This window comes from Corapipo altera, unplaced genomic scaffold (assembly GCF_003945725.1).
Source record: "Corapipo altera isolate COAL_440 unplaced genomic scaffold, ASM394572v1 0, whole genome shotgun sequence".
NCBI classification, from domain to species: domain Eukaryota; kingdom Metazoa; phylum Chordata; class Aves; order Passeriformes; family Pipridae; genus Corapipo; species Corapipo altera.
The window spans coordinates 7099891-7117289 of NW_020884872.1; the positions used below are offsets into that span (position 1 = coordinate 7099891).

The window sequence follows — 17399 nt, forward strand, 5'->3', positions numbered from 1 at the left end:
AAAGTGAAAACAGAAAACAGGTATGACAGGAATGACAGGATTTTTAGGTCTATGAGCTTATTCAACTTTCCTACTCATGCTAAGGCACCTAATTTCTAACTACATTAATGGCTTCCTAAAATTTCTGATCTGTGAAGGTTTTGCATAGCAGTCTAACACAATCTTCAGGGCAAGAGTTGCTAACAGAAACACTGAATTTAATAAGAATTTTTAAGCCTCCACTAGGGTTTCAAAAGATCAAGAAAGACTTTACACACTTGTCCAATAATCATTAATTGTCTTTTCAGCTTACCTTTTTTACTTAGGTCAATAGCAGCTTCTAGAAGAACTTCTAATTCCCCCTTCGGCAATACAGGTACAACCCATCGAGGCCTATAACCAAAAACAAAATCAACCCAAATTTCAATTGTGCTTCTGAAAAATCAAGAATCCTTGACCTTTTGTAATGCTTTTAATATAGGTTAAGCATATACATTTTAAAGTCCTGATGAGTACTACACTAAAAAAAAACAAACCCAACCCAAACAAAATCCTACTCTGCTTTGAGCCTCTTTCTCTTTACAACTTTAACTCAAAAAAAAAATATTTCAAGAAATCTGGTGAAAGAAAGATGTAAAAATCCTGATTCCACTACCAAGATATCTGCAAAATATCTTCAACAGTGTGAAAATACCTGTTGATCATGTCATCCAACTTTGCCAGGTCTGTGTGTGGAAATGCAGGCTCCTCATCTTCAAGCTGGGGTGGAGCATCAGCTTGGCCCTGCTCATCAGGTGGGGTAGCTGGGGAGTTCTCATTGGAAGAATCAGGTGAAGAAGTCTAAAATTGGTAGGGAAAATACTTTAAATACTGCCTGCACTTGTTTTGGCATTTTTCCTTCATATTGTGTTTCAAAGATTCATTTGAAGTAAGCACATGTCAACATAATATCCTTCGATTTCAGATTTGCCAACAAAAAATAGAGAATAAAATGTGCTATATATGCTTTCTATGCTGATAGTTTAAAAAATAAGCTACAATTCCCAGTGAGGAAAGTGGGGTATATTTTAACAGACTTCTACTTTCAGCAGACCACCTATCTAGAAGGTGAAATAAATACACAGAAGTTCCAGTTTGTACAAATCTTCTGCAGAAAAGATGACTATTTTAGGCAGAAATACAACCTTGAGCAGCAGCACAGAGGAAAATAATAATGAAAAACACTTTCTTAAAAGTTTGCTAAAAATGAATGACCTACTACTGTAACTGTCTACTAACCAACCTTCAAGAACATGACTAAGTCAAGTCCATTTTGATGGGCCACGCAAAATACAATGTATTTTACAGATGTCATTTATTCACACATACAAATAGTATGAACTGACAATAATAAAGGTTCAAATCAGAATGGCAAGATTTAGGAGGACAAAACCTCAAGTACATTTTCCACCTGTTGTATCACATCTGGCTGGCACGGAGTGTATTTCCTTTACAGCACCTTCCACAGTGCTGGGTTTTGGATTTGTGACCAAAACAGCACGGAAAACACATCAGTGTTTTGTATGTTGGTGAACAGCACTGGCATAGATTCAAGGCCTTGTGTTTCTCCTCGTTAACTCCTGTCAAAACTCAGACACAGGTAAGAGATAGGTGGGATGGAAGCAGGGAAAGGCTACCCAGGATGAACATAGAGATGTTGTCGGAATATGCAGAAATGCAATGAGGAAGGCCGAGGTCCGTTTGGAATTAAATCTGGCTAAGGATGTCAAGGATAACAAGAAGGGCTTCTTCAAATACACCAAAACCAAAATAAATACTAAGGAAAATGTGGTCCTGCTACTGAATGGAACAGGAATCCTTGCCAACAGAGGTTACAGAGAAGGCAGAGATACTGAATGCCTTCTTTGCTTCAGTTTTCACAGCCAAGGCCAGTCCTCGGGAATCCCCGAGTCAGGACATCAGGGAGGAGGTCTGGAGGAAGGAAGACTTTCCCACCTTAGTTGAGAAGACTGGGTTAGATAAAGACCATTTAATTAAACTTCACATCCACAAATCCAAGTGCTCTGATGGGATGAACCCCCAAGTGCTGAGGGAACTGGCACACACCACAGTGAACCACTCACGATTATCTTTGGAAGGTCATGGCCACCAGGAGAGGTACTCGAGGACTGGAAGAAAGTAAATATCACTCCAGTTTTCAAAAAGGGCAAGGAGGACCCAGGGAACTACCAGCCAGCCAGTACCACCTCAATTCCCAAGAGGTGATGGAACAGCTCATTCTGGAAGCTATCTCTGTCCATATGGATAAAAGAAAGTGATCAGGAGTCGTCAGCATGGATTCACTTAAGGTAAATCATGCTTTAACAACCTGATTGCCTTCTATGATGAAAAGGTATGTGGATGGAGGAGGGGAAAGCAGTGGATATTGTCTGCCTGGACTTCAGCAAGGCTTTGACACTGTCTCTCACAATATCCTCCTAGGAAAATGAGGAAGTGTGGACTGGATGAGTGGACACTGCGGTGGATCAAGGACTTGCTACATGGCAGATCCCAGGGGACTGGGTGTAGTTGGAGGCCTGTCAGTAGTGGTGTCCCCCAAGGTTCAATACTGGGCCCAGGACTGTTTAACTTACTCATCAATGACGGGTGAAGTGGGAGGTGTCTCCTCAGCAAGTTTGTTGATGACACAAAGCTGGAGGAGTGGCCGATACCCCAGAGGGCTGCGCAGCCCTTCAGAAGAGCCTCGACAGGCTGGAGAGATGGGCAGAGAAGAACTCTCTGAAATTCAACAAAGGCAAGTGCAGGGCCCTGCAGTTGGAGAATAACCCCAGGTACCAGGACAGGCTGAGGGCTGACCTGTTAGAAAGCAGCTCTGTGGAGAAGGACTAGAGGGTCCTGGTGGACAGCAAGCTGTCCAAGAGCCAGCAGTGTGTCCTGGGGACCAAGAAGGCCAATGGGATCCTGGGCTGCATTAGGAAGAGCATTGCCAGCAGATCCTGCCCCTCTGCTCGACTCTGGTGAGGATCACCTGGAGTGTTGTGTCCAGCTCTGGGCTCCTTAGCACAAGAGAGACATGGAGATCCTGGAGTGGATCCAGCAGAGGATGATAAAGATAATTAAGGGACTGGAGCGTCTCAGTAATGAGGAAAGGCTGAGAGAGCTTGGCCTGTTCAGCCTGGAGAAGAGACGACTGAGAGGGGAACACATCAATGTGTGCAAATATCTAAAGGTGGGGGGTGCCAAGAAGACGGAACCAGGGTCTTCTCCGTGGTGCCAAGCAACACGACAAGAGGCAACAGGTAGAAAGGGAAACACAGGAAGTTCCATCTGAACATGAAGAAGAACTTCTTTACTGTGTGGTGACCATTCACTGGAAAAGACTGACCAGAGAGGTTACAGAGTCTCCCAGATTGGAGACACTCAAAAGCTGCCTGCTCAAAATCCCAAGTAACATAGTGAAGGGGATGCTGCTTGAGCAGGGAGGTTGGATTTAGATGACACCAGGGGTCCCTTCCAACCTTAACTGTCCTGTCATTCTCACTTGGCCCCCACAGCAGTAAGGCAAGAGGCTGGGAGGGGACACAGTGGGTAGAGCTGACCTGACCTGACCAAAGAAGTGCTCCACACCATGTAATGTCATGCTTGGCAATAAAACAAAGGGGTTTTTTCCCTGAGGTAGCTGTTGCTTGGGGATTAGATGGGCCTCCATCAGCTGGTAGTGAGTGACAGCACTGGTATCACTTGTTTCCCCTTCACCCCTTCATTTATAAAACTGCATTTATCTCAACCCATACAATTTCTCACTTTTTCCTTCTGATTCTCTTCCCCATCCCACTGAGGCAGAGGGAGTGAGCGACAGGGTGGAGACTTCCTTGCTAGTCAGGGTCAGCCCACCACACACATTGCAAAGTACAATTTATTCTCAGGAAGAAGCAACCATTAAACCTTATGGTATTAAAAAAATAATGATATATTCATACTGGATTAAGTGACAAAGTGTCTCTCTTCTTTTAAACGCTTTTAGCTGCACTGTTTAAAAGCACCTTTTCCGGCATTTTTTTCCTCAACAAAAAAGAATCATCACTCTATAATATAGTACATAAAAGCTTTTGCTTGTCTTTTGAAACACACAAAACCGTTCAGGAAGTCTTGTACAATGAATGGAGACCTGGATGCAGCTGCTCTGGAAGAGCTGACACCTGGATGTAAGCTCTTGTATCCAGAAAGTGCTTTTGCAGAACTGAGCATGAACTGAACTCACAGGGAGTAGTTCTGCCAATCTGTTGCAGGTAAGTCAACAATGTGGTTCAGAGGAAGCTTCTGGTATCATTCCAAGAAGGCTCCTTATCCAAAATACATATGCTTGAAGGACCTATGCCACTGTCTGGAAAGCGAGCATTTTTTGCAACCCAGTGTCTAATTTGCCAGTAGAACTGCCTTCATCCCTCAAAATGGTTTTGTACTTCCAGACACATACACAAAAATATCTAACTTTACTAGACATCTCCAGGAATACACAAATTAAAATAATTCAGAAATGTTATTTCTAAAGAGCAAAATCCTTTATTTTTAAACAACTTGATGGTTAATACCATACCTGATTCTGCTGGAGGGGAGGCTGGGACTGTCCATCAGGAGCCTGGCCCTGGCTATCATTCCCTCCTACCGGAGAGCCACGAGTCGTGGCTGTCATACTCGACACAGGGCAGATCTTTGCAATTTTGTCTGCTTATGTAGTTGATGTGAGAGAAGAAATTATAGTCCACTTAGTTAAGCTGAAGTACCAGCATATGCTTGCCTTAAAAAGCTCCAACTCAAGAACATGACATCTTGCAGAGACCATTGCATAACCTGTGGGTGAAAAAAAAAGAAATATGCTATATTAACACATGCATATAAACATAATCCACACTTGGAAGAGAACACTATGAAAACAAATACACTGTTATAGAGAATCTTCTATTTCAGATTTAGTGTTCCTTTTTATAGAATATAACTGACAAAATCACATTTGACATATTTAACATGATTTTAACGTTCTGAGTAAAAATTACACAGATAATCACCTTTATACCTCTGAGAAACTGGCACACATCCAAAATGCAGCTGTTTACTCTGACTGTTGTGCCTGAATCACTACAGTAGATTCTCAACTTGAATTCATGGTGCTGCTCAAGGTCTGAGGTAGAAATGACCTGGTTACCAGCCTAAAAAGCCAAATTTGTCATCTTTTCCAATATTTTCTCCTGACACTGCTTAACTGCAGATGTCTGAGAGTTAGAGACTGATTCTGCCTCAGCTGAGACTGAGACCCTGCAGCCAAACTTCCATTAGCACATCGGTATTCACCCAGGGAATTTGACCTGTATTCCCTTTCTCCAGCACCTGCCTACCAAAGCCTGGGTCCTCTGGCCTTGCAAAGCCCACCATATCACCACCAAGCACTTTAGCAGATTATGTGAAGAAAACTGTGACATCAGATTTGTTGAACTCGTAATCATGATAGCAAGAGTTCAATATTCGTTATGTGTTTCAACTTCATTGCATTATATACAGACAAAAGGAGCTGAATTAAGTTATAAGAGCAATTTCACCCTATAACACCAGGCATTGTGTAATTCGTAGAAGATGAGATGTAATTTCCCAGAGCAACTCGGATTTCCAAGCACCACATAAACCAACAACAGTACTCTGAAAGTTAAAAAGCCAAGTAAAGTGGTAGAAAGAGCTGTACAAGCTTTCAGCAAGAGGCATTTGGCAGTGCTAAGCTCCTGATTCAAACAGCAAAAATTCTGTTGTAACACTATGCATATTTATAAGTGGTTTTTTGTGATGTCTCAAGTTAATTTTCAGTTGTTATCTTCCTCCAAGACACTTTAAAAATCCTTTCTTAAACTGTGCAAATTCACAAGGCATTACATATACAATAAAAATTGACTGAACACACTGTACCTCCCCTGCCCAGTCTCCAATACTCACAGCACCAACGAATTTAGACAGCTCTAATAAGGTCACTAAAATAATGTTCGCTTTTGAATAAAACTGTGCTCTTTGAAAACACTCAACTGTAATCCAACTCTAACCTTCAGAATTCACATTCATAGGGCTTAGTAAGACTACTAAGTGCAGAACAAATGCATTACCAACTTGAAATTTTCTTTAGGAAGAAATGATTTTTTAAACACAACTTTTAAAATTAATGTATTTGGCATATAATTGAAGCTTTTTAAAAAATGCCTTCCTGAGTATTTAATTGTTTTCTACTGGTTTAGAAAGATCACTTGGTAGAAAGTACTAGCAAGACTAAGTTTCCTGCCACATATATCTATACACACACACACTGCAGTCTACTGCAGTTCAATGCAGTCAGTTCCCCTGCACTACCTGATGGAGGCTTTGAGGTACTTGCACAAACCAGTGAAATCAAACTGCTGCCAACTTACACTGCACTTTCAGCAGCCCTAAGCCAACCACCACCACCACAATAAACCTCCTTTAACCACCACCATTCTTCCTTAACAGATCTGGTTCACAACACCACCACATGAAAACTTGTGCTGGCACAAGGAGCGAGGTAGCAAAGAACAGGAAAAGGGGAAAATTGCTCATTTCAGCACCAATCCTGGTCTAGGTTGGTTTAAACTGCAGGAAGAAGTGTCCACGGACTGCTGCCATTCCACAGCTGCTTCCACCAAGGGCAAGCTGCTCCATCTCATCCCTTTCTTACTCTAATGCTTTGGGCTAAATTATCATGACTTGAGCTGGTTCAGAGTACCAAAGGAAACAACAACAAAACCCCACAAAACTTACAAAGACTGATTATTTCCAGTTTCTTTAATTGCTTGGAGTGGTACATTGCAAGGGCAGAGAGCATTCATCCCAATGCCAGCCAGGGAGCCAGGATAAACTCCAGCTCTCCTGTCAGACTGACTGACACTAGAGTGGATTTACCTTGAGATTTGTCTCTGTGCTCAACTGAAGGGTGTGGGCAAAGCATTCTTGCAAATTCCACTCTGCTCAAGGCAAGTAACACAATTTAACTAGGAAATACATGAAAGCTACTACTGAAATATCCAACTTATTCAAAATCATGCAAATTCACAGAGTAAAGCAAAGTTCTGTATATTTTCCTTATTTTTTGTTGATACTAGTAAAAACATTTACATAAAGGACTAACCTATCATTTTCTTCCTCTTATTTAGTGATTGTTTGCTTAAGAGTCTAATCATGACTCTCCATGTATATTACTTAAATTATATTCCCAGAAAACTGTATTTCAGGGTTTCCTCAGAATTTCACTTGGCTTGGTCATGTGCATAACACAAGGCCAACTTCAGGAGTTCATCACTTGTCCCTCCTCAGAGACACAAAAGTAACTTCCACTCATGCTGCAGCTAACTAAAAACACTCCATCTCCAGTAAATCATCTGATTGATTGTTGTAGTATCTGCATATTCTAAATTGCAAGGATATCCTTGCTCAGGTATTTTCCTTCTAATTACAGAGTATATAAACATACTTCTGTAAGTGTAATCATAATCCAATTTATGCATTTTAAACAGTAGGAGAAGGCAGCAGTTTACCAGTCCTGTTTTCAGTCACTCATTTAACTGTTTATGTTTCAGAGAAAACATCAAACTGCATGCCCACAGAGAACATGCTACTGCTTTAACCTCTCTAGTACTAATTAATTAATTAACCATTAATTAACTTTGAATTCCCATCACTTAATTCAGACCATTCAATTCCAATTTTTTGGATTTACAACACACCAAGGCACAGTTTGGCTCAGCTCAAGAACAGCCTTCACACCTATTTATAATTAATTTGATAATGTATAAACACATGTAAACCAATGCAGTGACACCTTGGTTTGAAGCACAGAGACAGCCCAACAGACACAATTCAAACTGCCTGCATCCAGCTGAATTCTAATGGATACTCTGCATTAGTTTTTATATACATCTCATTTCTACTATTCCTGATTTTGGATTCAGCACGATAAGCCACATTAAAAAAAAAATTAACACCTCTACCCAAAGCTTTGAATAGATGTTTTGAAACAGGGTCAAAATGGAGACAGATACCTGTTAAATTACAAACTAACTCCTCAATTGCTAATCAAGCCATGTACGAGGCTATGAAGGCTGAGTCAAATGAATCCCACTGACATTTGCTTTTTGATTGCCAGCTGAGCAAATTCCCATTTGCTATGCTTTTGCCATCTCCTTGTGTCACCCTGATTTACCAATAAATTATAAGCGAAAGCCAGTTTTTGCTTCACCTGACTCCTCGGAATTTTAATAACACCAGGAAAAGACAACTACAGATCTTCTGACTCCCCACTTGGAAGGCAGCACCCAGTGCAAGCAGCACTCCAAGAGAGCCCCAGCAGCCTGCAGACACTGGGCACAGCACTGTCCTCCAGGAGGGACCTGTGCTTCCAGGCTCCAGCATCCAGTACAGCTGCACACGTGAGCCTCACCTCAGCTTCCACAGCCAGCAACCTCATGCCTGTGTGGCAGAAGAGGTTAATTTTGTTTTGGGGAGAAATCAAGCACCTTTTCAAAAGCCAGAAATAAAAAAAGGTCAGACCTATGTTCCTGGGTAAGTGCTAGGTACAAAGCAAATATGGGCACATTATCCTGTTACAGGATAACATGTCACAGCAAACAGAAAGGATGGCATTTTAGCATATAATGATGAAAGAGTAAACATAATTTTCTAATACAGTTGACTTCTAGAACAGCTTTCATTTGAGTTTCTCGAAGTCTCCTCTTCAAAAACAACTGCAATACCCCAATACTTACAGCCTTTCTCCTAGATTGGTTACTTAAAATATAGAGCCTCAGAAAAAAGCAAATGCCAGGTGACAGAGGCAGACTTCAAAATGCACTTTATTATTCATGAGCATTACCCTAAGCCCTATCCAGGGTCACAGACCTACTCTGCTTTTATTTGAAGTGCTCTGGTTACATACAAGTGAGGACATATGCCACAAAAATCTACTTTGCTGTGTGGTAATGGTGAATGCCAGAACACAAGTCTACCCACCATGTAACAACAGAGCTTGTTAACAATCACACAACTATTCATTTATAGAATGACATTCCTCTCTAACCAGGATCTCACTGATGTGCTTTTTCACCACAAGTGCTGTACTGCAAAAAGGCTTAATGGCAGCAATACAGTTTTAGGGTGAAAGGTATCACTGATTGGTTTCATACAGGATTCTAGGAACTGCCTTCTTAAAATCTTAATAAGTACTGACTCACCACAAGGATTACGACATGATTCTAGCCTAAAATTCTAGAGTTGGGAATCTAACCTTCTACCCTACTCCTTTATCCCAACCAGAACGCCTTCTCATCCAGAAACACCTCCCCCAAATCTGTAACACTGACCTAATTCAGTAGTTACAATCTATACACACCCCCACACATTTACCATTTTCTTTCTTCTCTGTGTCTTGTATCTTTCAGGAAGGAGGAAATTATATATATATAATCAGAACAGAGAACTGGTGGTCCCAGCAATTTGCTCATTAACACTGACATGCACTAAAACTGAAATGCATTCAATGATTAATGAAAAACTTGTCATTAAGCTACTATTCAGTACAGCAAGAAGTGTCTAACTTTCAATGTCTAAAAAATACCTGATAAGTAGCAATCAGAAAATGTTATCTTGAATAGCATATATTACAAAGAAATGACTTAAGGTTCCTTCTCCTAGTAAAGAAGTGAGTATATATGACACTTAGTCAGCTGCATCAGGTTCCAACACATTATTTCAAAGCAACAATTGTCTTAGTCTTACAGTAAAAGACAGATTTTGAGTAACTGTAACTGTTATGATCTAAAACCATTCTAACTGAAAACCAGGTTACTTGCAGTAACCTTTTTCAGTGATCCTTCCACATCATACATCTGAAATGAAGACACTTGGCAGCCTAAGTTTCTGGAACATTGAGTACTTCCATGCAAACATGTAATTCTATTTGCCCTCAAACTCATATAACAAAATAAAGGGGGACTGTCCTGAAACACACTGCAGCTCCTTCAGGATTTTTTTTCTTTTTAACTTCAAAGCTTAGGGTTGAGACTAAGCTTAGCTAACCTACATCTGCTTAACAGCATCCAACTACACTTCACCAGAAATGCTCCCACACCCAGCACTCATATGAATTTAAACAAGCAGTAAAAGTACAGAAAGTGAATTTCCAAAACTGATCTTCCAAAATTGAAGCCCAAGAAATTCTAATCAAATCTAACAGCATTCAAGTTAAGGCTGACAACAGTATTTCACTCTGCATGTCAAGGCAACAAAACAGATGTATTCAAAATGTATTAAGTTTTTCTTTCACAGCATCATCGAATGGTTTGGGTTGGAAAGGACCTCAGTGATCATCCAGTTCCAACCCCCCTTCCATGGGCAGGGACACCTTCCACTAGACCAGGTTGCTCCTTTGACCCAACCTGGCCTTGAACATTTCCAGCAATGGGGCAGCCACAGCTTCTCTGAGCAACCTGTTCCAGTGCTTCACCACCCTCACAGGAAAGATTTTTTTTCCTAATATCTGATCTAAACCTACTCTCAGTTTAAAGCCATTCCTCTTGTCCTGTCACTACATGCTGTTGGCAAAAGTCCCTCTCCAGCTCTCTTCCAGCCTCCCTTTAGGTACTGGAAGGGGCTCCAAGGTCTCTTCAGAGCCTTCTCTTCTCCAGGTTGAACAGCCCCAACCTCTCAGCCTGTCTTCACAGGAGAGGTGTTTCCACATGGAAGGACCTCCCAAAAGACTTAATGAATAAAAGAGGAAATCCTTTCTATAACTCAAAGGACTGTCTTACTTCAAGGCAATAATCAGTGAAGGCCCAGAAGAGAATTGGACAGCAGCAACAAGTGTCTTTTTCCAAAAAAACATTCATCTGCCAATAATTCTCAGGGTGTTTATCAGCCAGACAGTGCACCACTGGTTACTTAAAAGTACATGAAGCTTTTCCACAGATAATGTAACAAGAGGACAGGCCTTCAGATCACACACTTGGCTTCTGGCTACCAAACAGAAAAAGCCAATTTCAGTTCCTGTTCTGAAGGAGAAGTGTTTTGCTCACGTGACAGTAAACAGAGACAAATGCCAAAGATACAGCACCAAGTCAATGCCTCACATTAAAACCCTTTTGAAATGGTAAGACAATTAACTGAGTTCCCTCCAGGGAGCTGTGCCTTTGCTGCAGTGCTTTTCCATAGGTGCACACCCCAGGCTGCTGCCGTGGACAGAGTGCTGAGCAAGACTGTGCCTCTCACCCAGGACAACCATTCCTTCACTCTCAGGAGTTTTCAGGTTCAACTGGTTTGAAAATGCATCTTCAATGACATTCAATACATCTCAGAAGTGACAGAAGGAAGAGGGACATAAAACTTACAGCCCCTACAATTCTATTGTTTAAATTAATGGTTTAAACATTTCCAAGCAGTTAAGAAACTACATTCAAGGTACTGGTGAGTAGCTAAATAATGTGGGGGTTTATAGGGAGATGGAAATTTTGGTCATGATGGTAAAACAAGGCAGACTTTCCATGAACAGAATGAAACCTTGTAAATATAAAAAAAACTGGTAAATGCATGCACTATAACCTAAGAAAAGTAAACTTACCAAGTCACTTCAAGCTGGAAAATGCAAAAATCTATTTTAAAAGATGTTCTAATCTATTTTAAAAAATGTTTGACTTTCACTTACTATGCAGCCCTTTTCTTGACTACCGAATTAACAAGCAAAGAAACAGGCAAGACTTCCTTTTACCTTGTATTAACAGAACGAGTTAAAACAGGAAACAACTTCAAAACTAAAACAACATTAAAAAAAAAATCAAAGAACTTCAGTACGTTCGTTTGTTTCAGTCAAACCCAATCTCGTGCTGTTATGTTACACTTTTTCCCAATTATGCTGCAGTTTATTTATGCAGGAGGTTGTCTTTCTGCAACCCAAAAACTGTGTTCTTGGCAACAGAGCCAATTAGGATTGAGTTGACTGGACTGCAGGTCCAACCACAGCCTCAGTCCTTCAGAAGCAGCTGCAGAACTCTATAGGCAAGGACAAATCATGGCTTAATGTCTACATTTAAGTAATGTTCTGGATGAAAAGGAATGTACACGTTTGCAGTTGATAATTATCATCTATGGAGTAGTTATTATTATATCACATCTACTTATCACTACTTCAAGAAAATAAAGTTTGCACCAAAGACTGATTAAATGCTCTTGGTCCCTTATTTCAGATTATTAAAGTCCTAGTTTGGTCATGGCCATATCAAGTACTTCAAACTGTTCACCCAATTCTAAGATGGATGTGATAGCTACACCCCTCCAAGCTGTAGAGCAAAGTTCACTGTCCAAAACACCAAGAATCCTGTTTGTTCCCTGAAGCATTCATCCGAATGCTAATAATTGCAATATATTATGCTATTACACTTTTTAAAACAGATTTAATCTTACTTAATTTCAAAAAGGGATAATTAACTGTTGAATGTTACTTTACATTCAACTTGACTGCTCTGCCTTTTTTCTCCAAAGAACATTATTACTGGATCCACAAAAGCCAAAGGGAAAAATCACAATACATTCTCAGTATTACAATAGCAAAAAAATACAGCCTTAATTTCGCTTCAGCAATAAAGACCTTTCTCAACAAAACACGAATTTTTACCACAAAGTGCTAGGAAACAGTAGAAGTTTAAAAATTTCTGAGCATTGAGGTATCAGTGGCTTCCTAGTAGGAATGAAAAACTTTGGGAATCTGCACAGTGGGATGGATTACAAAGCCTGAAAAAAACAACAGACCAGACACCCAACTTTACTCAGTAGTGGTCATCTCCATGTTTTCTCTGGATGAGAATGCAGACAAGGAAGCCAACCACTCTTGCCAATTAATATGATCCATAAGAGCAGACAGACAAACTATATTCCTGTACTGGCACTGAAAGCTTTTGTTTTTATTATAACAGTATCTGGCAGTGGTTCAGAAAACAACTGGACAGTTCAACAGGTTCAGCTTCCCAATGGAATGAGTCTTAAAAGCTGTTACAGGAGAACATACAAGTTCATATGCTAATGCAGATAGAAAACAGCACCTCAGTTTTTCTTGCACTTAAAACAAAATCTAATTTTGGATAAACTTACTGCAGTGTACTAACAAAACAGAATGATGTCATTTTTTATGCAATTCATTTAATACATGGTCTCCAAATTTATCCTAATTGATTATCCTTTTTCTTTAGCTAATATGTATTTCCTAGTACACACATATGATTATAGATCGTAATTAATATATTTTTTAAATCCTAGCAACCACCATATAACATTAAACAAACATTAAACATCACAGTCTCTTCTGCCATGGTATTAAGTAATATCTCTGCTCTGAATTTAAACACAAAAAAATACATCAGTTATAACAAAAAACTCAGTTTCTAATAATTACAATGTAATATATTAAAATTTATATTCATTATTTTTAAATTAGAAAACCCTGATAAGCTGCACTCAAAGAGTTTTATAATATGATCAAGAATCCAGAGAAATCTGCTCACTAGACTCGTAAAAGATCTTGAAAAAGGGGATATAGTCCAAAACAGCATAAAAAGGAACAGGGGGAAGAGAAGGGGAATGAAGAAAAGAAATCAAACAGCCATCTCTGAACATAAACCCACTTAGTGAATCTCATAACCACTAATGCAACTTCCTGCAGTCTAGTAGGATCAATTTAATACTTTCCTTTATCATTAATGTGAAAGATGTTAGAGACCACCTGAATTTCTGTACTTGTCTGACTAAATTCACAGGAGGAAAAAAGAGGTTAAAAAAAATTAATCTCTACTGAGTGAAAACGGAATTATTAACATGATTTTAACAACCAAGGACAACATTCCTAGCCAAACACTTCATCTCTCAATTGTCAATTCCATACTATTCAGTATTACCAATGACTAAGACATAAGCAATTAATAGTAAAATTACTAATAAATCTTGCACATGGCACCCAAACGAATGCAGCGATAAACAATGTGACCACATCACAGAGTAATGGATCTGGTAAGCCTGGAACAATAAAATGTGCACTAACACAGGCAAGTGTCAGGTCACTCCCAAAACAAAAGGACTTACAGAAAATTTTGTACATATTGGAGAACATGACCAGAGCGTGGCTACTGTAGAAAAGCAACTACACACAAACACCACAATAGCAAGAATAAATCTCAAGACTATTGTGTTTTTTACAGAATCACACAATTCTGATTGCAGAACTGGTAAGAAGTTTGTGAATTACAGCCTTTTACATCTAGAAAAAAAAAGATGCAGCTGAAAAGTTACCCCAATTAACTGCCCCAGTGAGATGAGAGTGCAATGTGATGACTCAAATATGTGAGCCCATTACAAGTCTAGCCACAGGACAGAACAGCAGAGATGATCCACTTCCGAGGCAGCCAACTGTTCTGGGAAATAAGAAAAGAAATAAGGATGTCCTTTTAAGAGCAGTATTTCTACTCTCTTTGACTTTCAGGCCTATTGAAGAAGAAAAAGAACCAGCAGGCAAATACTATACAAACTGTACTTGTAACTGGCATTTTCTTTTCAAAAACACAGTAACTGCCCATCAGGCACACACACAGAATCAGGAAAAGCAGGGAGGACCTGACTTTTCCTCCAACTTTTGAGAAGAGGAACCCTATTTTCTGCAGATGAGACAAGATCTCCTCCTTGGTTCTGAAGCCCCCAGCTATAAATACAACAAGGCATTATTTCATGCCAAGAGCTTTTAAGCTGAAGACTTCAAGAACAGAACCAATACATCTAAAATGTGTTTTGTGGATCTTTAGCCAGTCATGCAGGAAAACAGTTCTTGACTGCTTGAATTAGCACACAGAGCTAAGAAGAGCAGCTGATACCACTATCACCTATATATAGCTACATTTTCAATTAGAAGTAATGTACATACACAGAAACCACATTTAAACATAACTCTTGAAGCACAAATAATAAAGAGCAACACATTCAGTAACAGTGTTCTTCATACCAACGGAGAAGGGAGGATGCTGAATGCATTCCCAGAACACTGGGTAACAATGAAGTAGTATTTCCATCCATTGCAATTCTCCCACTCACAGGGGTAAGAAATTCTATCTTCTAACATATGAGAAACTGAGTCCTGTGACATTGTTATGGTTTTGTGTTGGAAACTCAAGCAAACATTAGATATAAAATACAGAACTAAATAGGAAGGAAGGTCTAGCTTTTCTAGGTTTGAAACAAAATCATTCCTGCAGGGTGCAAAAAAATTACTACCAGTTCTGCACAGGAAAGAACAGTGATGAGTTCTCCTGCATTAAAACACAAAGCCAAAAAAAGTACTGCATCATAGGCTCTTAAAAGGAGTTCAATCAGAGATAAAGAGCAGCAAACACCATTTTCACCAAAGTCCAGTTTTCTTGAAAGCAAGAACTCAGAAAGAAAATCAGCTTATACAACCCAAGAAGTATAGAAGGTCTTACAAGGTAATGTTAAAACAAAATCTGATCCTGTTACCATGTAACCTTTTACACAGTTCCAATAACCTAAGAACATTTATGGTTTTCTGTCGAGCAGTATCCATTTCTGAAATACTACAGTCAACAAAAACAAGGACCAAAATCTTATTTGTAAAAAGCTGCCACTGACTTTTGTTTCATCTTTGAGAGGAATGTCATCAATACTACGCTTTGCAGTAGCTTAAGCCAACTTGATTTTGTGTTAGAACATTCCATATGTAACAGCAAAGAATGTGGGGGGCTTTTTTTCCATTTTATTCAGATTTGCCACAGGTCTGCAATATTCACATCTGGGCTGAAAAATTAAACAAAACGTTGATGCATCTACACAGATTTTTCTTCCAAAATGCAAACTCCAATTTCTTAACCACTCCAGAAGTTCCTTTGATTCCACCTTCAGGAATGGAGGCTCCTTTCTTCTTTCATTATTAAATCCCGGTTTTTAACTTCACAAAAGCTTTGGGGTTTGTATTGAATATTGTGAGGGTACTGGTGAAGCCATTCATACACATCCTGAACTCCTGTTCTGCAACTTGTGCAGGAAGGTTTTGTTATTTCAGGCTGTGTCAGATTCTATGATTTCTCTCTAAATTGGGTCCTATGGTTAAATAGAGAAGAACAGGAGTTTTGTGAATTCCAGAAAGTGTCCCCATAGTATCTCACTTCTTTTTGTGAGTAAACCCTCAAACTCTTAGTAATTGCTAAGAGCTTTTATCCCCTAGATCTAGCAGATAAACAGAGGAAAAACCTCTGAAACTTCCTTAAGAGTTGTTTCTTCTTTTGCTGCAGGGCTCAAAGAAATCTCAGACTTTTTAAACCACAGTTTTGTTGGCAAGATTGATGAAGTTAAAATCATGAACTATCTATTTCCTCCTCCAATTATAGGACTATTTAAGAATGGAATTATTTTTTTCAGCTGCAAGGGACCTCCAATAATCATCTAATCCAACCGCCTCAGGATTACAGATATTAACTGCAGACAAAAATATAAAAAACTTAACTAGAAAAGTTTAAAACAAAGCACTCCCTTTGATCTGCTGTAGTGGAGCAATTAAATGTTGTTAACAACATTAATTCTTCCTATGGAACAGAGTGAAAAAGGAAATAACACTTCAACATTCCATCCTTGGAGGAGCCCACCCAACCATCCCAATGTCCAAACCATCACTTATATCCCTGACCTCTGCTCCCCCCTGAGAGACACAAACACATCGTGGCTTCTGTAATTTCTGATGAGGTCCCAACAATACCAGGCCAGTGGGAGGTGCTGAGTGGCTTTTGCTGCCTTCACTCTTTCCAAAGCACCTGAAGGGAAAGGTAATGGGATCTTCCAGGTTCACTCTACTTGTGGCTTTAAAAGATGAAATTATTTACAGTATACTGCACTTCAGGCTCTGCAAAACTCAGCACGATAAATACTTGAAACGTTGGCTAAAGTCTTTCGGCCACTGAATTACGGATATTACTCCAATGTTATTTTTACTTGTTATTTGTGCCCTTTTCTTTCCTAGATCATGTTCTTGCACAGCACCTGATGTCTCACATAGTGAGCAGCACCCAACACCACCACTGCAATCACACTGTAAAAGACTCTGTAAGAAAAGTGAAATTTAAAGCTGGCCTGAAAAACTCCAGCCCTTCTGGTTCCTTGAATTCTCCTGTGGAGAATTTAATGCCTTCTCTAAACTATGTTAAAACACTACACTGAAGAAAATTATTTAATTTATTATTATAAGTCTTTACCTCTGGTACCCTGGGACATTATCAATACATCACAGAATTTTCCCCTCCAAGTACAAAATCAACACAACTTATTGCTCTGTTAACTGCAAATAA

The 17399-nt window shown here is 39.5% G+C and overlaps 1 protein-coding gene across 5 annotated transcripts in view; it reads right to left on the bottom strand.

Moving 5' to 3' along the window:
* Window positions 1-17399, bottom strand: part of USP9X (ubiquitin specific peptidase 9 X-linked) — a 101259-nt gene that overhangs the window by 71303 nt on the left and 12557 nt on the right. For all 5 annotated transcript variants that reach the window (XM_027636129.1, XM_027636122.1, XM_027636113.1 and 2 more), the window contains exons 2-4: window positions 4577-4830; window positions 674-819; window positions 293-372 (exon numbers count right to left, since the gene is read on the bottom strand). In XM_027636129.1, coding sequence (XP_027491930.1) covers window positions 293-372; window positions 674-819; window positions 4577-4672 — 322 coding nt within the window. In that variant the 5' untranslated portion in view covers window positions 4673-4830. The remainder of the gene's footprint in view (window positions 1-292; window positions 373-673; window positions 820-4576; window positions 4831-17399) is intronic.